This window comes from Bos indicus, chromosome 25 (genome assembly GCF_029378745.1).
Source record: "Bos indicus isolate NIAB-ARS_2022 breed Sahiwal x Tharparkar chromosome 25, NIAB-ARS_B.indTharparkar_mat_pri_1.0, whole genome shotgun sequence".
Classification (NCBI taxonomy): domain Eukaryota; kingdom Metazoa; phylum Chordata; class Mammalia; order Artiodactyla; family Bovidae; genus Bos; species Bos indicus.
The window spans coordinates 35,667,808-35,692,068 of record NC_091784.1 but is presented as its reverse complement, the minus strand read 5'-3'; the positions used below and the strand labels follow the sequence as shown (position 1 = coordinate 35,692,068).

Sequence of the window (24,261 nt, the reverse complement as noted above, 5' to 3'; positions counted from 1 at the left end):
AGGACCTCTCCGGCTCCTCGTTGTCCAGTCCAGAGACGGCTGGCGCCTGGGTTTTCCCCAGGAGTCCGTTCTCAGGGAACCCGATTCTCCGAGTGGATGGGTGTATCGCTGATCCAAATGCCGTGTGATTGCAGCATCCAGTGAGACCCAGGAGCAGCCATCCAGTGGCTCCGAGGAGGCATCTGGGACGGAGGACGAGGAGGAGGATGCACCCAGCTTCGTCACGGGGCGATGACGGGGCTGGCCCCGCAGCTGTCTGAGCCTGGCCCATCCTTGGCCCGGGGCTCCGAACGCCCTCCCAAAGCCTCATGGAGAGACGCGGTGGGAGCTGCTCCCGAGGACTCTCAGCCCCACTGTGGGCAGGACTCAGCCGGCAGGGAGAGGACTGGCCTGGACGCTCGAGGGCGCTGCCAAGTGGGGTCCGTTAATGTCCTTGTTGAAAGGGGGGAACCTGGGGCCTGCTCTCACATAAGTGGACGGTGACGAGCTTGGGGCTGGTTTCTGTGAAACGAATGTTTAGTAAAGAACAGAAAAACTCCAGATTTTGTTCAGATCTGTGACATGCTAATTACAGAAGCTGCAGAGAGGCTGTGACGTGACACAACGGAGCGGGCTGGTCCCAGACTCAGGAGACGGCCTCGGCTCTGGAAGGAACCCTCACTGCAGGGCGTGGGGCCTCCGTTTCCTTCAGCTGAGGGTGCAGACTGCGCCCCAGGACTTGTCTCCTCTCCCCGCATCCCAGCAGCTGCAGAGGGAGACCTGGGACTGAACCCGGGGCAGAGCCGGCAGAGAGACCTGGCGTGTGAGGAGGACTTCAGAATACCAGCTGGTCATAGAAAGTCAGCAGGTAGAGGAGCCAGGCTGGGCTGGACCAGAGCAGGTGGCCCAGGGGACCCCGCTGGGCCACTAGAGAAAGTTTGATAGAATCAAGGAAATAGTGGTTTCGAGTGAAGGGAAATGAGGAAACATCTTAGGTTTCTTGATTCCCTGGCTCCATCCTGAGCCATGTGGCGTCTGTGATAACGTCTGTCTTTCCACAGTTTAAGTCACAGGAAGTTTCTTTCCCAGGAAGCTGAAATGGAAAGTCAGCCCTCATAATTAGCACACAGCCTGACTGTCCGTTTTGAAAGTGGTGTTTCTCTTTCATTAGGGACTGACCGTTAGTTCTGTGTCCTCCTGTCTTTGAACTGTTGGTTTCCTTTGTCCCCTCAAAGTGTGTGTGTCAGAGCTCGTGCTTCGAGCCTGGAGCCCTGGGATTGAGTCCTGGCCCTGCCTCTGATGGGACAGAGAACTCCGGGCAAGTCCCTGCCCGGTGCCCCCAGCCAGGAGCTCGGAGCTTCCGCAGCAGATGTGTGCCGGGCAGGTGGGCAGTGACTAGACTGGTGCTTGTCTTTACCTTTACTGGATGTCAGAAGACGCTGCTCAGGGAGATGCCCTCCAGCAGTTCCTGGTGATGTGCAGTGGGCTTTTAGTGCCTTAGGCTGAATGACTTGCAGGCTTTCTGTTACCAGCGGGAAGCTTGGATCCACTCTCCCAATCCACTCAGCAGAACCAGGCGACTGACACCGTACTTTGTGTTACCACAGCCAAGTTCACTGCAGGGCATCAAGCAAGGAGAACAGGCCAGCTGGTGCTCAAAAGCCCAAAAGACTGCGAGGGAGAGGGGCACAGGGTGCGCCGTCAGCTCATGCACCATTCTGATTGGTTGATGGTGAGCAACTGGGTGATGTCTGGGGACTCTTAGCTTTCTGGTTCCAGCCCGTCTGGAGTCTACGTTGCTGGTGGTCAGCAGGCAGGTAACTTCTTTCACCTCGTGGGAAATCTTAATACCTGCAAAACAACTCAAGGGTGTGGTTCAGGACACTACTTATAGCCCGTGAGGAGGAACTGGAGGGCCTTGACTTTGTTTGTGGCTGAATTATTTGTCTTTCTTGACTGCTTTCCTTTGTGTCTTCATTTTCTCATTTGTAATTAAATTTGTGCAAGAATGTGGGAGAAAGGCATTGACTTTCTTTTCATTTTCAAATTCTTTTCATTTTTAAAAGAATTCTCAAGTTGCTTGGTGCCAGTACTTTGTATTATGAAAACATTACCTCTCTGATGGCTTTGTCACAGCACCTGGACAAACACTTGAAAATCAGACACAGTACAATGAGGATAGAGATCCAAACGCACCTGCCGTATACCCAGAGTCTGTTATAGATGGCAACCAGGAAAATCAGTTTTGGGGGTGAGTCGTTTTTATATAAATTCTGTAACCAAGGAGTCTTTTGAATTAACTCTATTTGGGTTTCAGCTTCTCCAGGGCTATTTTTTAAAATATATATGTGTGTATATATATATATATATATATATATATATATATAACAGGAGCTGTGGGCCACTGCATGTCTCTTTTGTGGTTAAAATGTAAAGCAGTTTTATCATCTGGTACTTTTCTGCCGAAAGAATCTAGCACCTTCTGCCGGGAAGCTACAGCCTGAGCTGTCTTGCTAATTACTGCAGTAAGCTCCCTACATACAAACCTGCACATTTTGAACTTTGAAAGATGTAAATGTGTTCCATCCACCTGGGGCATGAGGGAAGCTGCACCTGCCCTCCGTCTCCTGTTGCTGACGATCCTTCAGCTCCGTCTCCCTCCTCCTGTCGGTGACTCTTCTTAGCTGCTCACTCAATGCCAGCTGTTGTATGACTGTACTTTTCAAGGTACTGTACTGTAAGATTAAAAATGTTTTTTCTGTTTCTATATTGTGTGAAGAGCATGAACCTAGCGCAGTGCTGTAGAGCGGCTGTGTCGGTTGGGCACCTAGACTAACTTTGTTGGACTTAGGAACTCATTTATATGTAGGGGACTCCCTGTATTCCTAAACAGAGACACTTCATGGCAGCTGAGAGTGTCCTTGAGTCTGATACAGTTCAGAAAGGTCAGGTTCTCAGTAATGCAGGAACGTGTCTGAACCCATGTCCGTAATAGGCACCCAGGTCCATACTGAATGTCTGAACTACGGTTACGTCATTTTGATTTTGTAAATACATTCTTTAAAGTAGATGTATGCAGTGTATGTTTGACGAACTAGAACAGCCTGTATAAGGCAAAATACTTCTCTATACCTGGGGGTGTGAAAGTTGCCATTATTTTCCTCCTTTTGTTTGTAAATCTTTCAGGAGAAAGCACTGATGATTCAAAATACTTGTCCCTCAATGCTAGGCCTCCTTTTATATATATTTATATTTAAATATATAAAAATATTAAATATGAGAAAAACTAATCAAACATAGTGAACCAGCTCACAGGTGCGCTAATTTTATAGGCTATACATTATCATTTATACCAAACTGTCACACAAACATCGTACACATGCTTTTAGAGTAGAGTTAAAAGCAAGTGGTGATAAATGTCATGAGTACTCAACTTGACAAGAGAATTTTCTGTCTTGAACATTGGAGTCAGAAGTACGATTAGAAGTAAAACCTTCTGTTTTGAGAGGGAGACCGTTGGTGAACAGTTCAGTTGAATTACGGTGGATCGTACAGACCTGGCTCAGATTCCTGGCTCAGCTGTCTACACTGGGTTCTCTTCTCATCCTGGGGTCAGCGTTGTTGGAGGTCAGCAGTCCTCTCTCTAGACCAGTCCAGTGCAGAAGCCCTCAAGTGGGAAACAGTTCATTCAAGAGTCAGTTTCTTTCCATTTCCACTGTGCATGAGCTACTAGATACCTGACAGATCTTTCATTTAGGTTGGAGAGAGTCTGAATAAATGATGTCTTTTCCAGTATGTATAATCTCCTGGTTGTGGATCACGGGGCATCTGATCTTCATCCAAAGACAGATTACTGTGATCAGCTTCAGAAACAAGCTTGGAATATTCCTTTAAAACTTAGGCTTTATAATATAACATAACAACAAGGTCATCTAATACAACAACCTCAGCATATACAAAGCCTCAGTATCCACAAAGGTATGTTATCAAAACATAATCTCTCTAAATTACCCTTTGTGGCTCAGGCGGTAAAGAATCTGCTTGCAACGGAGAACACCTGGGTTCAGTCCCTGGGTCAGGAAGATCGTCTGGAGAGGGAAATGGCAACCCACTCCAGTATTCTCGCCTGGAGAATTCCATGGACACTTCAGTCCATGGGATTGCAAAGAGTCGAAAACGAGTGAGCCACTGACACTGCCAAGTTAAGTCGTTTCGATAAACTTGGCCTGATTATTTACCTCAGTGTAATTGTCGTATAGGCTCTTTTGTATCGACTGTGCCAGAATTCTTCCTGAGGAATATCAAATTTAACTTTTTAAAAAGATTTCCTTATGTCTAGAAGATACAGACTAAAAACTGTTATAACTATATTCATCAGTTAACTCAGTCCCATGTAACTAATCCTTAATCTTGTTAACAGTTTGATGAAACCATCAGGGTTTCCATTAGAATTAATTTCTCACCCAGTTCAGCAGTATGATCTGGAAGTTATCAGAATCTTGTGCTTGCCAGAAAGTCCTTTCTGTGAGACTTCTTAAAGATGAAGCATTTTTGCAAAAGCATCAGTGAAGTATCCCCTGTGAATGACAAGGGACTTGAAGAGGCGCAGTTAAGGATACGCAGTGCAGCTGACAAAGACGCCTAACCACGTTGCTGTGACGTACAGTATTTTAACAACTTACTGACCAGAGACGTTTCAATACGTCTTTTGTTATCTGAACACTATTGATCAAAGATATTTCCACATTCACTTACATAACAAATTGCTGGCCAGAGGCATTCATTTCTGCAAAAATTCCCCAGTCAGTAATGTGTTAACAAGAATTAAGATTGATAACAATACCATTCAGTTAAGATTGATAACAGTGGTATAGTTTCTAGAACACTTAATGACATTTACCCATACAGTATTACTTAGGGCTTAGCACTCATTTGATAATGCTTCTCATGTAGTTTTTTTTTTTTTTTTTTAAATCTTCCAATTTTATTTTATTTTTAAACTTTACATAATTGTATTAGTTTTGCCAAATATCAAAATGAATCCGCCACAGGTATACATGTGTTCCCCATCCCGAACCCTCCTCCCTCCTCCCTCCCCATACCATCCCTCTGGGCCGTCCCAGTGCACCAGCCCCAAGCATCCAGCATCATGCATCGAACCTGGACTGGCAACTCGTTTCCTACATGATATTTTACATGTTTCATTGCCATTCTCCCAAATCTTCCCACCCTCTCCCTCTCCCACAGAGTCCATAAGACTGTTCTATACATCAGTGTCTCTTTTGTTGTCTCGTACACTGGGTTATTGTTACCATCTTTCTAAATTCCATATATATGCGTTAGAATACTGTATTTATGTTTTTCCTTCTGGCTTACTTCACTCTGTATAATAGGCTCCAGTTTCATCCACCTCATTAGAACTGATTCAAAAGTATTCTTTTTAATGGCTGAGTAATACTCCATTGTGTATATGTACCACAGCTTTCTTATCCATTCATCTGCTGATGGACATCTAGGTTGCTTCCATGTCCTGGCTATTATAAACAGTGCTGCGATGAACATTGGGGTACACGTGTCTCTTTCCCTTCTGGTTTCCTCAGTGTGTATGCCCAGCAGTGGGATTGCTGGATCATAAGGCAGTTCTATTTCCAGTTTTTTAAGGAATCTCCACACTGTTCTCCATAGTGGCTGTACCAGTTTGCATTCCCACCAACAGTGTAAGAGGGTTCCCTTTTCTCCACACCCTCTCCAGCATTTATTATTTGTAGACTTTTGGATCACAGCCATTCTGACTGGTGTGAAATGGTACCTCATAGTGGTTTTGATTTGCATTTCTCTGATAATGAGTGATGTTGAACATCTTTTCATGTGTTTGTTAGCCATCTGTATGTCTTCTTTGGAGAAATGTCTATTTAGTTCTTTGGCCCATTTTTTGATTGGGTCGTTTATTTTTCTGGAGTTGAGCTGTAGTTGCTTGTCTCATGTAGTTTTAACACATTAACTTATAGCAGTTGAAATAAGTTTCACTTGATTTTAAAAGGCTTTTCCATTTCCTTTCAGTTCAGGTTCTACCTATTAAGCTAAAACCATAGTCTCAGACAGTGTGAGCTGTGTTTGCATTTAAAGGAAATGGGAGTTACAATTTCGGCTTTGTACCTAGGAAAACTTTTGCTCTCGGGGTCGGAATTTTGAAAAATTCTATCAAGCCAGATTTCTCTAACTGCATATGCAAAAAGGAAACAATTAGAATGTCAAGAGTTTTATCTTGGCCATTTTTCTCTGGAGGTCTAAATAACATTGTGGCCACGTGGTGTTACACCGAAGTCATCTTTCTTTTCATAGAGATCTAGCTGAAAATTCCCCAGTTTTGTAAGACACCCTAGGGGACTAACAGGAGGCATAGAGCTCTCATTTCTTATCTTTTCAAAGAGCTGGGATTATCAGAAACAGATCAGAACCAGGCAACCAGTGCTCAGAGGCCCCTCAGATCATAGTTCCCAGCACGAGGATGGAAGATTTCCTATCTGTTGTTCCAGAGAAGGGTAACGACAGCCAGCTGTGGTTTAATGAGGAGTTTCCCAAGTGGCCCACGCAGTGCGGGGTGGCTGAAGGATTCCTCAACCCGGAAGAGAAGGCTCCACTTAGAGCAGCATTGTGCTCAAAACCAGATGACCAAGTCCTGTGCTTCCCCCCGACACACTCCCCCCCACACCAAGGACAGATTCCAGCCCCAGGAGCCCAGTAGGGGAGATGCCCTGGTGTGATCGCACGCAGAGTCCCACTGCTCACTGGTGACGTCTCCCAGACCAGAACTGGAGCCTCGAGTCCTTCACCACAGAACCGAAACTGCTGTGGGCCAGGGATGCCGAGTTGGCAGTCAGCACTCAGAGCCGTCCCAGCGACACAGCTGCTCAGACTGCTGCTGGACTGGATCCGAGAGCCGCAGCCGGCCAGGGGCTGACGTGCCCCTCGGTGCAACAGCACAAAGTGACTGCGCCAGCAACCCTACTCCCGGGCGCATGCCCAGACTCGACTCTCATTGAAAAGGGCACACACACCCCTATGCTTGCAGCACTGCTCACAATAGCCAAGACATGGAAACAAACTGAATGACCATCGACAGATCGCTGGGTAAAGATGTACATATGTACAGTGGAAAATACTCGGCCATACAAAATGAAATCATGCCATTGGCAGCAACATGGATCCAACTAGAGATGATCATACTAAGTGAAGTCAGAGATGGGGACTTCCCTAACAGTCCAGTGGTTAACTCTGCTCCCAGTTCAGTGAGTGCCGGAAAAAGAAAGAATACGATATCGTGTATGTGTAATACGACACAAACGCACCTGTGGAACAGAATCACACACACAGAACAGACTGGTGGTTATGGGGGAGGGGGTGTTGGGAGAGGGGCGCAGTGGGAGGTTGAGGTTAGCAGGTGGAAGCTTTTATATTTAGAATAGATAAGGTCCTACTGTATGGCACAGAGCTATATTCAATATCCTGTGATGAACCATAATGGAAAATATTTAAAATGTGTATATACATACACACACACACACACATATAACTGAATCCCTTTGCTCTACAGCAGTAAATCTACACACAAGAGGCCGTCCCCAAGAAGCCCAACCCCCGAGTCCTGCTCAGTTTCATTTCTTCAGAAATGAAAAATGTTTAGAAAAAGGGAACAATTAGGTGTCATCAGTGAGGAGGAGAGAGATCCACCCCCGCAAAAAAAAAGATTAATGCCCTTTGTGACAGTTACCAAACCAGGATCATTTGGCCCAACATGCAGCAGCCAAAATGCTGAGATGCCAGGGTTTGCAGCAGAGAGGGTTTATTCACAAGGCAGTCAAGCAACAAGACACAACACGTCTCTGAGGTTCACTTCCTGGAAGGGGAAGGGCTCCTGGTGTTCACGGTGTAAAGAAGCGAGGCGGCCTGAGGCGTGAGGGTAGTGGGGATGGGGAACTGGAGAAAGCTGTGACAACCGTCATTCTGCGCAGACGCAACTAAGCTACCGGCCTCTGCACGTTCAAAAGTGGATCTGCTTACAGCACCATCTGAGGGTTACCCTTCAAGGTCAGAAGGTCACCATGTGGACACACGGGCTGGCCCATTTGGGGAGTCATTGGTCCTATCCAGCCTTAGCCAGCTCAGCTCAAACTAGACACAGCGGACTCCACGCCCCCGGGAAACAACTGACAAACACCGTTTAGGCTCTGTGCTTCTTGTTGACACACACGTCTCAGAACAAATGACCCTGATTAATGCAGGCAGAGGAAATGGATTTGGCTGATAATTGCCCTCAGTTTCATTCCCCGTATCTTCTGATCATTCTTCAATCTTGAGAGTGGAGGGGCGATGACAGATTTACAGAGCTGTGTTAGCCCTCTGCCTCTTATCAGTGTTCGCACATGCTCAGTCGTGTCCGACTCTGTGAACCCATGGACGGTAGCCCACCAGGTTCCTCTGTCCATGGGATTCTCCAGGCAAAAATACTGGAGTGGGTTGCCATTTCCTTCTCCAAGGGATCTTCCCAACCCAGGGAATGAACCCACATCTCCTGCATTGGCAGGCGGACTCTTTACCACCGAGCCACCTGGGAAGCCGCCCTCTTAACAGCACAACGTTGTACATCAGCTGTACTCCAATTAAAAGTTTTTTAAAAAAGCATAGGGCTAACAAGGGCTTGAAGAATGCAGCTGCTGAGTGCTCATTTAAACATTCTCTTGTTCCCAGTTTCCAGTGAGCACTTTGATCCCAATAAACAGATAACCACCTCTGTACCAACTGTCACGGGCCCAAGACTGATAATCAAAACGGCAAAGACCAGCTCTGAGGGGGACACCGCACACTGTTAAAATTTAGGCCCCGGATCTCATCTAGGACACAGTCAAGCCAGGGAATCAGTGTCTTACCTCCTTACATACTGGAGAGTCCCAATCATTAGCAGTTTGGCTGAAACACTTAGATACTAAATATGGAAGGAACACAGGCTGGAAAAATCCGTATGTTTTCTATTCTCACCTAACAGAACCTTGACGGTAGAAAAGGATTATTTTTTTTTTTAAATCTGAGGTCACAAGGACCAAATTTCAGCTTAAACAAGGAAAAACAGGACAGGAAATTCTGTTGAGTAGACTAATCAGATATGTCACATTGGAAGTCACAGTGAAGTTAGGGACAGCTGAAAAATTAATGACAGGCAGGACAAGAGGTAGGTATCATTACATACAGAAAAAGATTTCGGATGAAATTTCCAACAGCTTGGACAAAGGTCTGTATAGTCAAAGCCATGGTTTTTCCAGTAGTCATGTATGGATGTGAGAGTTGGACCATAAAGAAAGCTGAGTGCCAAAGAATTGATGCTTTTGAAGTGTGTTAGAGAAAACTGTTGAGAGTCCCTTGGACTGCAAAGGGATCAAACCAGTCAATCCTAAAGGAAATCAGTCCTGAATATTCATTGGAAGGACTGATGCTGAAGCTCCAATACTTTGGCCACCTGATGTGAAGAGCTGACTCATTAGAAAAGACCCTAATGCTGGGAAAGACTGAAGGCAGGAGGAGAAAGGGATGACAGGATGAGATGGTTGCATGGCATCACTGAGTCAATGGACATGAGTTTCAGCAAGCTCTGGGAAATGGTGAAGGACAGAGAAGCCTGGCGTGCTGCAGTTCATGACATCGCAGAGAGTCGGACGTGACTGACCAACCGAACAGCACCACCACCAGGACTTCCCCAGTGGCCCGATGGTTAGGAATCTGCCTGCCAATGTAGGGGACACGGGTTCCATCGATGTTCCGGGAGGATTTCACGTGCCAGGGGCAACTCAGCCCTCGAGCGGTAACTACTGAGCCCACACTCCATGACCACTGAAGTCAGAGCCTGTGCTCTGCAACAAAAGAAGCCACTGCAGTAAGAAGCCCTCACACCACAACTAGAGAAAACCTGAGCACAGCACCGAAGAGCAAGCACAGCCATACATGTTAAAGGAGCAAGTGTTAAAGACACCCAACAGCTAGAGAGAGCACCTGCCTTTGCCCAACTTTGAGAAGTCCTGATCACTGAATTCTTTCCAAGCCTTAATTTCTTTTCATTCTGAAAAGCTGCTTAAGATCTGTTCGGGGTTCACCTGCCCAGTGGAAGGAATCAGTGTAGGAGACCTGGAACCAGCCAAAGCTTGGATGATCTCTGGACAGTTCTCCATAGTATGGTTTCCACTTCCCATCATGCTCCACAAAGGGACTTTGCTGGTGATCCAGTGGCTTAAGACTCCGAGCTCCCAACGCAGGAGGCCCAGGTCCAATCACTGGTCGGGGACTAGATCCCACATGCTGCGACTAAGACCTGCTGCTGGTAAGTCGCTTCAGTCGTGTCCGACTCCGTGCAACCCCATAGACAGCAGCCCACCAGGCTCCCCTGTCCCTGGGATTCTCCAGGCAAGAACACTGGAGTGGGCTGCCATTGCCTTCTCCAAAGCATGCAAGTGAAAAGTGAAAGCAAAGTCGCTTAGTCGTGTCCGACTCTTCCCAACCCCATGGTCTGCAGCCTACCAGGCTCCTCCGCCCGTGGGATTTTCCAGGCAACAGTACTGGAGTGGGGTGCCATTGCCTTCTCCACTAAGACCTAGCACAGCCAAATAAATAATATATTTTTTTTAAGTTGTGGATCCAAATGCTTCAGAACCTAGCCATTCTCAGGAATCCCCACAACTGTCTCCTGATAGTGGGAACTGCAAGCCCGGCTAGAGCTTCCTTTCTGTCAGGGGACAAGACTCTGTCCTTGTGAGAGTTCAAAACCCAAGGGGTCAACAGACAGCAGAGAACTATGCCTTTTCCTCGGACACCTTACAGCTTCATTCAGCCATAAAGTTCAAAGTCAAAACTGTATTCTGGTCTCAGGGGTCCTTTGTTTTACATGCAATCAAATGGTACCATCCTCATACTAGAGCGGGGCTCCCTCTTTTATTTCAAGGGCCTTCAAATCTTTAGCCAGGATTTCTACAGATATCGTGCAGGAATTTTTAAGTCTCTGAGAACTTCCTGTCCAGCAGAATGGTTAACTCTTGTATCTAGATCTTTCCATTAAAAGCAAACAATTCTTGGGATTCAAATCTCAAGGGTATGCAAGCACACACACGCACACACGCACACAGCATTCTTCAAATCCAGTAAGTAAACCAACAAAAACCTCGTGTGAGCAGAGCAGTGATGAGAAGGTATGGGTTAGGGACTCATGGACAAGTATCTTCTACAATTTGATTAACTGCCTGTAAGTCATGCACAAACTAATATTCATCTGTGCTCAGTTTCTAGATAGTAAAATTGTATTTCCCTGGTAGCTCAGATGGTAAACAACCCGCCTGCAATGTAGGAGGCCCAGGTTCGATCCCTGGGTCGGGAAGATCCCTTGGAGAAGGAAATGGCAATGCACACTAGTATTCTTACCTGGAAAATCCCACGGACAGAGGAGCCTGGAGGATCACAGTCCGAGGAGTTGAACAGTCAGACATGACTTAGTGATAAACAAAAACAACAACTGGAGTGTGAGGTGACTCGGAGACACGTTAAGCTGTGTTCCATCCAGGAGGGCTTCAGGAGGGATTGAATTCTGTGCTGCGCTGCTCCTTTAGCGGGCAGGTTTATTCTGATACAGTAACAATCGACTGCACATAAGGTATTTCATCCCGGTGTTTCTTCCATTTACAGAACAAATCTAGTTGCAAATTTGTAACATAACTTAAGGATCCATTTTTAGGCCCAGAGTCCAAAGGATGTCTTGGCACATACAAACCAGACCAGAAATAAGACCAAAGACCAGAGCCCTGGGCATCCAACCCAGGTATGGAGTACCTGAGCAGCTGGGACCTTTTATACTTTTTTACCAAAATTCTGCTGACCCTATGGTCTTTGTCCCCCATGTCCCCTGCCTGCCTTTTGGGGAAAAACTTGAGTCAAAGACTAAGTTTAATCAGAGAAGAAGATGTAGAAACAAAAAGAGAGTCAAAGGAGACCAGATAACCATAGTTTAGTCATACGTTAAGGACCCCTAGTTCCTTCTCAAGGGCTATAGAGCATGTTCTGAGCCATATCCTGTGACCTGTCTTATAGATGCTGAAACCTCATCACGTGGAAGAAGTTAACTACATGATGACCAGGCTGTAGCCCTGACATGCCTGTGTGCTCAGCCCCTCAGTCGTGGCCGACTCTTGGCAACCTCCTGGACTGTAGCCCGCCAGGCTCTTCTGTCCATAGAATTTTCCAGGCAAGAATACTGGAGTGGGTTGCCTTTTCCTTCTCCAGGGGGACCCTTCCTGACCCAGGAATCAAACTTGCATCTCCTGTATGTCCTGCATTGGCAGGCAGGCTCTTTACCACTGCATCACCTGGGAAGTCCCACGGCCGTGACAAAAGCTACCACAGTTTCAAGAACTGGCCTCAAGGAAATGGGAACAAGCCGGCCCTGGAACTGAAGACCAACTGTACTTAAAAGAATCAAGGTAATGCTGGGCAGACCGCTGTGTGGCCAACTTCAGGATGACTGTCAGAGCTGACTGTGCTCTTTCTGCATGGAGCCCCTCCCTCAGTCTATAAAAGCTCTTGGCCCTGGACTGTCGGAGTCGGGGTGGAGGGGGAGTTGGCTTTTCGACAGGCATCTGCCCTGCGCCCTCTCTACACTGGCATCCAAAATAAAACAAACTTTCCTTTCCACCAACCTACCTCTTTTTATCCGCTTTTGAGCAGCCGGGCCCTGGTTTCCATTACACTGCCAGGTGGGCCTCTGTCCCTTCCCTCCCCAACCGCCCCCGCCCAGTCTGGCCGGGAATGCCAAACAAGCTAGGTACTGGTGTGTTCAGTCGCTCAGTCGTGTCTGAGTCTGCCACCCCATAGAGGACAGCACGCCAGGCCTCCCTGTCCATCACCAACCCCCCAGAGCTTACTCAAACTCGTGTCCATCGATTGGTGATGCCATCCAACCATCTCATCCTCTGTCGTCCCCTTCTCCTACTGCCTTCAATCTTTCCCAGCATCAGGGTCTTTTCCAAAGAGTCAGTTCCTCGCATCAGGTGGCCAAAGTACTGGAGCTTCAGATTCAACATCAGTCCTTCCAATGAATATACAGGACTGATTTCCTTTAGAATGGACTGGTTGGATCTCCTTGCAGTCCCAGGGACTCTCCAGAGTCTTCTCCAACACCATAGTTCAAAAGCATCAATTCTTCAGCACTCAGCTTTCTTTATAGTCCAACTCTCACATCCATACATGACCACTGGAAAAACCATAGCTTTGACTAGATGGACCTTTGTTGGCAAAGTAATGTCTCTGCTTTTTGATATGCTATCTAGGTTGATTATAGGTTTCCTTCCAAGAAGCAAGCATCTTTTAATTTCATGGCTGCAGTCACCATCTGCAGTGATTTTGGAGCCCAAGAACACAGTCTGTCACTGTTTCCATTGTTTCCCCATCTATTTGCCATGAAGTGATGGGACCGTGCAGGGGTCCAGCCCCGGTGGATCCAGGGAATTCGAATCGGGGACGGCGTCGGCGAGGATCAGGAAACAACTGCTTAATTAAACGTTAATTAAGGATATAAAGAATAATAGAATAAGGATAGCTCAGTAGGAAAATTCAGTGAAGAAAAGAGGCTGAAATAAGGATAGCTCAGTGAGGAAATTCAGTGGAGAAAAGAGGCTGAATAATTCAGGCAGAAGGTGAGAGAAAGAACGACAGGGGGAGACCAAGTTTCGGTGAACAAGGCCCGCACTTTATTTTCCAAAGTAGTTTTTATACCTTAAGTTATGCATAGAGGATAATGGGGGAAGGGGTAGAGTCATGCAGCAAGCCAGGCTTTCTTCCTGCAAACTTATCATATGCAAAAGCTTAGGTGATTTGCATCATCTTCTGGCCCGGAGGCCTGTTAACATTTTAAGACCCTTTCTTCAGAAAACTTATTTATCTCTAAAGGTGATTGGTCAGGAGCCACCCTCCAAAAGCATTAGATAAAGTTGCATTCCTACAGAGCAAAGGTGTGGTGGGCTATAACAAGAAAAAGAATTAACTCAAGGGTCCCAGGTTACAAACATTAAAGCTACTACTTACACCAATTATATTAATCAATACACTGCCAGGGACACAGCAGGTAAGGGATATGGAAACTTAGCAGCAAACATTGGCCCAACAAGTGAAAATCCCTTCACCAATACAATTTCTAATCAATCTTTTAACTGCTCAAAGGAATCTGTATTTAGACAGTTTAGAACATCTCATGCCTCTCACAGGTGGGAGGCTCTGAGCAATCACATGTGGCCGGAAAAACCTATTCAGGCAGGCTAGAGGACTTCCAAAGGAGTTTGTAGGTTGAAACACTGTCACACCCAGGAATTATTAACTGGAGCTGTAAGCTAACTCTTTTTTCAGAGAGATGTAGTGGGGGACAGCCCCCCGTAAAGTCAGAGGTGTAGGTGAAAGCACAAAGCAGAAAGTAGGCAGACTCTGGTTTTGGGGGTAGATGCTCGAGAATTTCCAGGGGGATTCCTGAGGCTCGATCCCGCCTTTGTGTATGCCGAGCCTCCTTCCTCATGACCTTTGTCATGGGTGGGGCTCCTCACGCTGGCTCCCGGCAGAGATAGAATTCCAGTTGAGCTATTCCAGATCCTGAAAGATGATGCTGTGGAAAGTGCTGCACTCAATATGCAATATAATACTGAGTGCAATAATATGCAATAATACTGAGTGCTGCACTCAGTATGCAATATGCCGGCTCCCGGCAGGACCGGGTGCCATAATCTTAATTTTCCAAATGTTGAGTTTTAAGCCAGCTTTTTCACTCTCCTCTTTCACTTTCATCAAGAGCCTCTTTAGTTCCTCTTCACTTTCTGCCATAAGGGTGGTGTTATCTGCATACCTGAGGTTATTGATATTTCTGCCGGCAATCTTGATTCCAGCTCGTGCTTCATCCAGCCCAGCGTTTCTCATGATATACTCTGCATATTAGTTAAATAAGTAGGGTGACAATATACAGCCTTGATGTACTCCTTTCCCAATTTGGAACCAGTCTGTTGTTCCATGTCCAGTTCTAACTGTTGCTTTCTGACCTGCATACAGATTTCTCAGGAGGTGATCTGGTATTCCCATCTCTCTCTTTTTTTTTTTTTTTTTTTATTCTACGTGTTTCAATGTCACTCTCCCAAATCTTTCCACCCTCTCCCTCTCCCACAGAGTCCATAAGACTGATCTATACATCAGTGTCTCTTTTGCTGTCTCGTACACCAGGTTATTGTTACCATCTTTCTAAATTCCATATATATGCGTTAGTATACTGTATTTATGTTTTTCCTTCTGGCTTACTTCACTCTGTATAATAGGCTCCAGTTTCATCCACCTCATTAGAACTGACTCAAATGTATTCTTTTTAATGGCTGAGTAATACTCCATTGTGTATATGTACCACAGCTTTCTTATCCATTCATCTGCTGATGGACATCTAGGTTGCTTCCATGTCCTGGCTATTATAAACAGTGCTGCGATGAACATTGGGGGTACACGTGTCTCTTTCCCTTCTGGTTTCCTCAGTGTGTATGCCCAGCAGTGGGATTGCTGGATCATAAGGCAGTTCTATTTCCAGTTTTTTAAGGAATCTCCACACTGTTCTTCACAGTGGCTGTACCAGTTTGCATTCCCACCAACAGTGTAAGAGGGTTCCCTTTTCTCCACACCCTCTCCAGCATTTATTATTTGTAGACTTTTGGATGGCAGCCATTCTGACTGGTGTGAAATGGTACCTCATAGTGGTTTTGATTTGCATTTCTCTGATAATGAGTGATGTTGAGCATCTTTTCATGTGTTTGTTAGCCATCTGTATGTCTTCTTTGGAGAAATGTCTATTTAGTTCTTTGGCCCATTTTTTGATTGGGTCATTTATTTTTCTGGAGTTGAGCTGTAGGAGTTGCTTGTATATTTTTGAGATTAGTTGTTTGTCAGTTGCTTCATTTGCTATTATTTTCTCCCATTCTGAAGGCTGTCTTTTCACCTTGCTAATAGTTTCCTTTGATGTGCAGAAGCTTTTAAGGTTAATTAGGTCCCATTTGTTTATTTTTGCTTTTATTTCCAATATTCTGGGAGGTGGGTCATAGAGGATCCTGCTGTGATGTATGTCAGAGAGTGTTTTGCCTATGTTCTCCTCTAGGAGTTTTATAGTTTCTGGTCTTACGTTTAGATCTTTAATCCATTTTGAATTTATTTTTGTGTATGGTGTTAGAAAGTGGTCTAGTTTCATTCTTTTACAAGTGGTTGACCAGATTTCCCAGCACCACTTGTTAAAGAGATTGTCTTTAATCCATTGTATATTCTTGCCTCCTTTGTCAAAGATAAGGTGTCCATATGTGCGTGGATTTATCTCTGGGCTTTCTATTTTATTCCTTTTAAGGAATAAATCTCTTTTAAGAATTTTCCATAGTTTGTTGTGATCCACACAGTCAAAGGCTTTGGCATAGTCAATAAAGCAGAAATAAATGTTTTTCTGGAACTCTCTTGCTTTTTCGATGATCCAACGGATGTTGGCAATTTGATCTCTGGTTCTTCTGCCTTTTCTAAAACTAGCTTGAACATCTGGAAGTTCACGGTTCATGTATTGTTAAAGCCAGGCTTGGAGAATTTTGAGCATTACTTTGCTGGCGTGTGAGATGAGTGCAATTGTTCGGTAGTTTGAGCATTCTTTGGCATTGCCTTTCTTTGGGATTGGAATGAGAACTGACCTTTTCCAGTCCTGTGGCCACTGCTGAGTTTCCACGTTTGCTGGCATACTGAGTGCAGCACTTTCACAGCATCACCCAAAGAGGTCTTCCAAAGGACGAGGCAGCTGCTCTCGACAGCACCAGCTATCAAGCCCCGGGCAGAAGGCCAGTCTGGGCTTACGCCTAGCCGGCTCAGACCATCACCAAACCCAGTTCATCTTGCCTGATGCCCAGCAGGCCAAGACGCCAAGACGCTGAGGCTCACAGCTGACAGGGTTTGTTCACGAGGCAGCCAAATGAGGAGAGAGAACAAACCTCATGTCTGCCTCCCAGAAGGCAAGAGGCTTGGGGTGCATTGTGGGAGAGCAAACAGAGAAACAGGCTGGTCCTGGGTGAGGAGGGCATGGGGGGCGTAGGGACAGGTGATTGAGAAAAGGTGTGGTCATCATCGCCCTGTGCAGGTGGAACTCAGCTACAGGCCTCTGCACCTTCAGAAATGGAGGCATGGGATTTCCTTGGTGGTCTAATGGTTAAGACCCCACACTTCCACTGATGAAGGCCCAGGTTCCATCCTTGATTGGGGAACTAAGATCCTGCAAGCACCATCCCCCCAATTCCCCTGGCGAGGCCAAAAAAAAAAAAAAATGGAGACGTTTAGCACCATCTGAGGGTGGATCTCTGACATCAAAAGGTCACCCATGTGGAGGGTCAGTGATCCTGTGTGGTCTTAACCAGCTCAGCTCCAACTGGGCACAGGTGCCTCCAAGCTCCTGGAAGACTACTTAGCAAACACCTCACTGTGAAGGCTCCGCACCACTAAGGGGACTGCCAGCCTAAACGACCTTGATGAGTGAAGGCAGGTGAAGTGGGTTTGATGAACTATCCCTCAGCAAGGACGTATCGCGCTGCCACCTGAACCCGGGCGTGACTGCAGTGTCCATCCTCCCAGCTCTGGCCACTGGCCGGGCCGCTGCAGGGAGGGGCGTGCAGAGCTCAAACCTGGCAGAGAGGGTGCCAGGCTGAAGGCCCTCCTGTAATGAGCCACCCCCACCCGAGTGTGGTATGTGCGTGTGTTTGCATAATAATATAGACTTGTGTCACAGCGTCTAATAGTCTTAAATACGGTCGCTCCTCGTGGTCCACACCTTCTGCTTCTGTGAACTGGCCTAGTCAATTTGATTTGTAACCCAAATCCATACTTTTGCAGCCAGGTGCAGACATGCTCACAGTGGTGAAATTTTGAGTTGCCCCATGCACGGTTGCCAGCTGAAGTCAAATAAGGCAACACTCAGCCCTCTGGTTTCAGCTCATACTTGTCTATTTAATGGCGGGCCTTTTCTGCATCTTTGTGCTTTTTCTCCATGGTTTTTTCATTTTAAACGGCCCCCCAGGCATCGTGTTAAAGTGCAGAGACTAGCGTTTCTAAGCTCAGGGAGGCTGGGTGTGTCTTAGAGCAGCTTTGCTCAGGCATAAATCAGGTGCTATGAGTTCAAAGATGGTGCATCAGTAATATCTACCGCTGAAAGGGTCTTTAAACAAACACACACATAAATCAAGGTTGTGGGACTTCCCAGGGGTTAAGAATCCGCCTGCCAGTGCAGGGGACATGGCTTCAGTCCCTGGTCCAGGCAGATTCCACAGGCCGCAGGGCAGGTGAGCCTGAGCACCTCAACTACTGAGCCCGTGCCATAGAGCCTGTGCCCCGAAATAAGAAAAGTCACCCCAAGGAGAAGCCCACACGGTGCAGCCAGAGAGCAGCCCCTGCTGTCCACAACCAGAGATGCCCTCAGGCAGCAACAAGACTCAGCACAGCCAAAAATCATAAATGTTAAAAGTTGTGTATTGATCTTTATTGATGGGACCAGAGGCTCACAGAAACCTAACCCCGTATTTCCCCGGGGAAGGAGCGGTTCGTGCTTGGATGCTAAATCACTTCAGTCACGTCTGACTTTTTTCAACCCCCACACTAGGCTCCTCTGTCCATGGGATTCTCCAGGCAAGGATACTGGAGTGGGTTGCCATGCCCTCCTCCAGGGGATCTTCCCGACCCAGGGATCGAACCCAGGTCTCTTAAGTCTCCTGCATCGGCAGGCAGGCTCTTTAGCACTAGTGCCGCCTAGAAAGCAGTTCAGCCTCTCGGGGGCACTCCGTGGGTCGCCATTGGAGAATCCCATGGACAGAGGAGCCTGGTAGGCTACAGTCCATGGGGTCGCTAAGAGTCAGACACGACTGACCGACTTCACTTTCACTTTCCATTTTCATGCAATGGAGAAGGAAATGGCAACCCACTCCCGTATTCTTGCCTGGAGAATCCCAGGGACAGAGGAGCCTGTTGGGCTGCCGTCTGTGGGGTTGCACAGAGTCAGACATGACTGACGCGACTTAGCAGCAGCAGACCTTCCCTGAGTTCCAAAGAGCGGACTTCAGCAGTTACTCATTAGGGAAGGACGGGAACACAGAAGCAAAGAGCAGGTCCGAAGGAGCTTGACAACAGCAGGGGCTGACCAGGAAATTCTCAACCAGTCACTCGGCTCTAAGTAAACAATAAAATGCCTCGACCATCCCTTTTGCTCTCTCTGAGAAAGAAGTTAAGGAACCACAAGACCATGATTTATTAGTTTGTTTTGCAGGAACACACAGATCGCCAGTGACACAGAGTCACAGGATGGCAGAAGTACTGAGAAGCGGGCAACTGAGTCTTTTCAGGAAACTGAAATCACAAAGATCCCTCCTCTTTACTTTTTTTTTTTGCCTTTATAAATCTTGCACTCCAGCCAGCAAGATGGATTTGAGACAAACCTCTTATCCGCCCAGTTGGCACCTCCTGGACTAGTAAACCTTTCTCTGCTCTAAACGCCAGTGTTTCAGTTTATTTGGCCTCACTGCATGTCAGGCACAAGAATTTGATTTTGACGACACCCCCTACCCCCAAATCTGTTCCCCACACAGCAGCCAGAGTGATCTTTTAACAGAAACTAGAGTTTTCCCTGACAATCTGGTGGTTAAGACTCCAAGCTTCCAATGCAAGGGCTCAGGTTCAATTCCTGGTCAGGGAACTAAGATCCCACATGCCTCATGGTGAAAAAAAGCAGGAACCAGATATTGCCTCCCCTCGGGGTTCAGTCCTCAAGGTCGGGCTTCCACTGTTACCGAGTCCAAGCTAGCTCTGCTCGCCGCACGACAGGCCAATGAATCCGAGAGACAAGGTGTTGAGGCAAGCAAGGGAGAGACTTAAATTGGAGAGTCAGCAGATTGAGAAGTGGTGGGCTAGAGCCTCAAAATAACCTTCTTATTGGGGTCTGGATGCCAGGTTCTTTTATAAATCAGAGAAAAAGAAGCAGTGAAGAACTAAAGTCAAAAGGCAGAACAGAGAGTGAGAAGCAGGGGGGAGGGTGTGCTAATCTGGTCTGTTCACAGGTGGTCAAGGACAAACCCCCTCTCTCTGAGCTGAACAAAGGCGTTTCCAGTTCAGTTCAGTCGCTCAGTCATGTCTGACTCTCTGCGACCCCATGGACTGCAGCGCGCCAGGCCTCCCGAGCCATCACCAGCTCCCGGAGTTTGCTTAGACTCATGTCCGTCAAGTCAGTGATGCCATCCAACCATCTCATCCTCTGTCGTCCCCTTCTCCTCCTGCCCCCAGTCTTTCCCAGCATTTAAAAGGCACATTAGTTTACAGTCAAGAAGAGGGGCAGGGTCCTCCAGGCAAGCCACTGAGTATGATTATAACAATAAAAGCAATGAAAAGCAAGTCAAAGAAACAGTTCCAACATGAGAGTCAGAATTGGCTTTCTCCTTGAAACACCATTACACTTAAAATAGGAGCTGAAGGCCTTCAACCCAGCCTCTGCCTCCCACTCTTGCTCCCAGTGACCGTACCTCCGGAAGCATTTCCTGCCTCTTCTCTCCCGTAGGCCTCAGTTTTCCACCCACTCACCACCTGTTCCATTTCTTCCACAGCTCCATCACTGGTTCACCTGCTTGCACCCTGCCACACCCGCAGCCCCCATGCCCCCAGACTCCACTCAGCTTCTGACAGTAAGGACCCACGTGTTCTGTTCCTTGTTGACCCCCAGTGCCAGCAGGGCGCTTGGGATGTCATAGGTGTGAAACAGATGTCACTCAGCAAATCTCAGTGACTGAAAGCAAGCAGGTTAACTTGTGCACATCTGAAAAAACTGCTCCAACGGCAGGAAGAACCTACAAACCTGCAGGTAGACACAGTCACTTTTGCTGCCTTTAATGCCCAGAGCTCAGCAGCAGGGGAGGAGCCTGCCTGAAACACTCAGACCCACCCCGGCCACGCCCCCTAGACTGAGTCATCACAGCTCTGGCCATGATTACGCATTTTAAGCAGGTACCATTTGAAAAGACCCTGATGCTGGGACAGATTGAAGGCGGGAGGAGAAGGGGACGACAGAGGATGAGATGGTTGGATGGCATTGCCGACTCCATGGACATGAGCTTGAGCAAGCTCTGGGAGTTGGTGATGGACAGGGAAGCCTGGCGTGCTGCAGTCCATGGGGTCGCAGAGAGTCAGACACGACTGTGCAACTGAACTGAACTGAACCTCAGGAGACGCTACTCTGGATCCCCACACCACACCCCCACCACCAATACCTTGAGAAACACTGGTTTGGAGCATAGAAAGTACCATCATTATTTTAATTCTCTGTTTTCAACATGTATCATATGGGGGGAAAAACTGAGGTAGAGGAGAGACGTTCTATTGACTTTTGAAAATAGGAATGTAACTAAACCAGCGCTAACCAGACTCAGTTTCCAAGGTGCGTGGAAGGAGGGCTGTGTGAAACCGTTTCTTCCATCATCATCACTGGAAACAGGCACAGTTTCTCCTCCTCCCCTTTGGAAGTTAATCTATATTTACTGTCCAGCATACACGACTAAAGTGATCTACAACCTCTATCTAATAACAGATCAGGAAGGAGAACCACCTGAGAAATTAACCTGGGGTAAGTCCTCAGGCAGTTTTCCATTTTCTTGTTCCCCAGAATGTAGCAAAAACTTTTTTTGCGGGGTGGGGCGCAGCTGCGCCGTGGCGGGCTTCTCAAGTTGTGGCACGTACTTAGGATGTTAGTTCCCTGACCAGGAATCAAACCCACGTCCCCTGCATTGGCAGGTGGATTCTTAACCACTGGACCACCAGGGAAGATCACACAGCAAACATTTATTGAGCAAACACTAGGCTGAAATCCAAAGGGTTCCGAAGTGCACTTTGTTGGGCAACACGATCCTCACCTTCAAGGACTCAGGGTCTGATCAGGGACACAGACAAGAAAGTCAGGCTGATGACGCTTGGGGTGCTGCGTGGGTATGGGCCCCAGGCCTCCGGGATGAGGGGAGGCTAGCTCAGATCAGAAACTCAGATCAGAAACCAGAGGTGACGATGGCCTGAATTAGAATAGACAGGAGGTGTGGAGAGCAAAAATGAGGGGCTCGGGGGATTTCAGAGACATTTCAGTGGGAGAATTCACAGGACTTGAATTCTCCTCGTGGGGAGTCAGGATCTATAGAGTTCTACAGATCTACAGAGTTACCAGCTGTGCCGAGTGGTGGAACCCTCCCTCAGGGAGCAGGGGACCAGGAGGTGGAGCAGGTATGTGAGGGAACGATGAGGACTCTAACTGTGGGCGTGGTGAAGCCGGGGGCCATGGGACACGTCCTGCCAGGCTGGGAAGAGATCAGGGTTGTAGGTGATGATACAGGAGCCCTCAGGCCAAACAGTGAGTGGGTGAGAAAACTCAGGGCGAAGTGTAGAGAGAGGGACCCGGACAGGATCCTGAGAAACACCCGTATCGAGTGGACAGACGGAAGAAGAGAAGCCCGTGTGGGGTGCAGGGCACTGTCTGGTGGGCTCACCGGAGAAGGAAAGAGGGTTTCCGGGTGGAAGGAGGGGGACGCAGGGACAGACAGGGCAGTGGCTGGGACATGTGGATTTAGCAGCACAAAGGGCTGTAACTGCAGGTGGCTGAGGAGGAAACGAAGGAAGTGATGACAGCTCTCTGAGAAGTTTATAGTCTAACGTGCGGGGGAGAGGCCATAGGAGGAGTGGAGAGGAGACAGCGGGAGAAAGAAGGGTGTCAGCAGGGTCAGGGAAGTGCTGGGGACTGAGTGAGGAAGAAGGGTCAGAAAGCAGGATATCTGAATTTAAGCAATCACACTGGGAATTCCCCAGCAGTCCAGTAGTTAGGACTCACTGCCGGGGCACAGGGTTCGGAAGTTCACAGAGGGTGATAATAAGCACTAGGCTTTAGGAGTGAATGGTCAAGGGACTGGATACACTGTCCACACCGGCTGGGAGGCCATCCTGGCTAGGAGCTGGGGAGGGAGGGAGACAGCAGGACCACAGTGTTCACGGAACAAAGGGTCACAGTGGATGAGGTCACCAGTGTGGCAGTGACCTCTGGGACATGCCTCCCAGAATTGCCTTTTTCAAATGTGGGGTGGCCGAGGCCTCAGAAAAGGTGGTGACTTGCCAGACCACCAGCCACGGGAGTGTCAGCACAGACTGGAACCCAGACCTCCCCGCCGAGCGGCTGGTACTATGCACCTTGACCTGAACCACCTCGGCTTCTGCGTAAGCCCCATGCAACAACCTGGGCACCCGAGTGGGCTCTGCAACTGTGAGTACCGGGATCATTAAATTTTTCTCCTTTCAACTTGGTGCTGTCAGCATGCTTAATCTCACAGGGTGGGGGAATGCCGTTTTCTGGGTTTGGTTAGTAAACGAGCTCTGGAAAGCCCTGATAATTATGACTTACGTTCTACTTCTGCCCAGACACGCTGGATAAATGTGCCTGGGTGTGGGAGCATGGCTACCAGGCCTAGGAAGCGTTCTAAAGGATGTGCAATCAGGGTTCAGAAGTGAGAACTCAAGCAAAGGACTCTGTTGCTCAAAGAATGTTCACCTGTGATGCAATTACTGCCGTTAGCAAAGTGTTCAGAATGCTTTCTTCCTTTTTGAACACCAAAAACATTTTATATTGGGGCACAGCCGATTAACAATGCTGCGGTAGTTTCAGGTGAACAAATAAAAACATTTTTTTAAAAGAATGTTTTCCTCCTGTTTTCCAGTCCACTTTATCAACTGCCAGAGGGGTGGAAGCCACACTATGTTTTTTGTGGACTTTGCTCCCTGAAATACAACAATCTCTTTCCTGTTGCCATGGGTGGGAAGGGCAGTAATCAGACCCCAGGATTTTCCTCATTCCTTTGTTAGGGCGGTAAACACAGGGAAACTAGCTTAGTCCGCTCTTAAGTGTCCTCTTGGAATAAAAGGTGTCATTCTGGCTCTCAGCATGGGTCTTGAAGTATAAGTGGATCTGGCCTGGCATACCTGCCAACATTTACTCATCCAATTGTCAGAAAACTTGGACTGGGCGACAGGAATGGAATTTTTCTTTTTTCTTTCCTTTGGATAAATGTGTCACGGTGCCATGCTGTTGTGACAGATGGAAAAATCCTATGTAGGGCACGCAGGAAGGGCTCCGAGGGCCCGCCTGGCACGGTGGGTGGATGGGAA

General features: G+C 47.5%; 2 protein-coding genes and 1 long non-coding RNA gene across 7 annotated transcripts in view; 2 read left to right on the top strand and 1 right to left on the bottom strand.

Moving 5' to 3' along the window:
- Window positions 1-12,697, top strand: part of PRKRIP1 (PRKR interacting protein 1) — a 38,527-nt gene extending 25,830 nt beyond the window's left edge. The window contains exons 6-7 of one of the 3 annotated variants that reach the window (XR_011564101.1): window positions 135-2,230; window positions 2,449-2,746. Coding sequence is in view for 2 of the 3 variants with exons in the window: in XM_019988218.2 (XP_019843777.1) it covers window positions 135-235 (101 nt within the window). In the remaining variant the exon portion in view is untranslated. Of the gene's footprint in view, window positions 1-134; window positions 2,747-12,099 lie in introns of those variants that run through there. The other 2 variants (XM_070780085.1, XM_019988218.2) reach the window with 2 other exon arrangements.
- Window positions 2,337-24,261, bottom strand: part of LOC139179754 (uncharacterized) — a 22,823-nt gene continuing 898 nt past the window's right edge. Inside the window, exons 2-3 of one of the 3 annotated variants that reach the window (XR_011564103.1) lie at window positions 3,537-4,556; window positions 2,337-2,714 (exon numbers count right to left, since the gene is read on the bottom strand). This is a non-coding gene — a long non-coding RNA (uncharacterized lncRNA). Of the gene's footprint in view, window positions 4,557-24,261 lie in introns of all 3 variants that reach the window. The other 2 variants (XR_011564104.1, XR_011564102.1) reach the window with 2 other exon arrangements.
- ORAI2 (ORAI calcium release-activated calcium modulator 2) overlaps window positions 22,833-24,261 on the top strand; it is a 14,248-nt gene continuing 12,819 nt past the window's right edge. The window contains exon 1 of the mRNA XM_019987955.2: window positions 22,833-23,362. The gene's annotated coding sequence lies outside the window, so the exon portion shown is untranslated. The remainder of the gene's footprint in view (window positions 23,363-24,261) is intronic.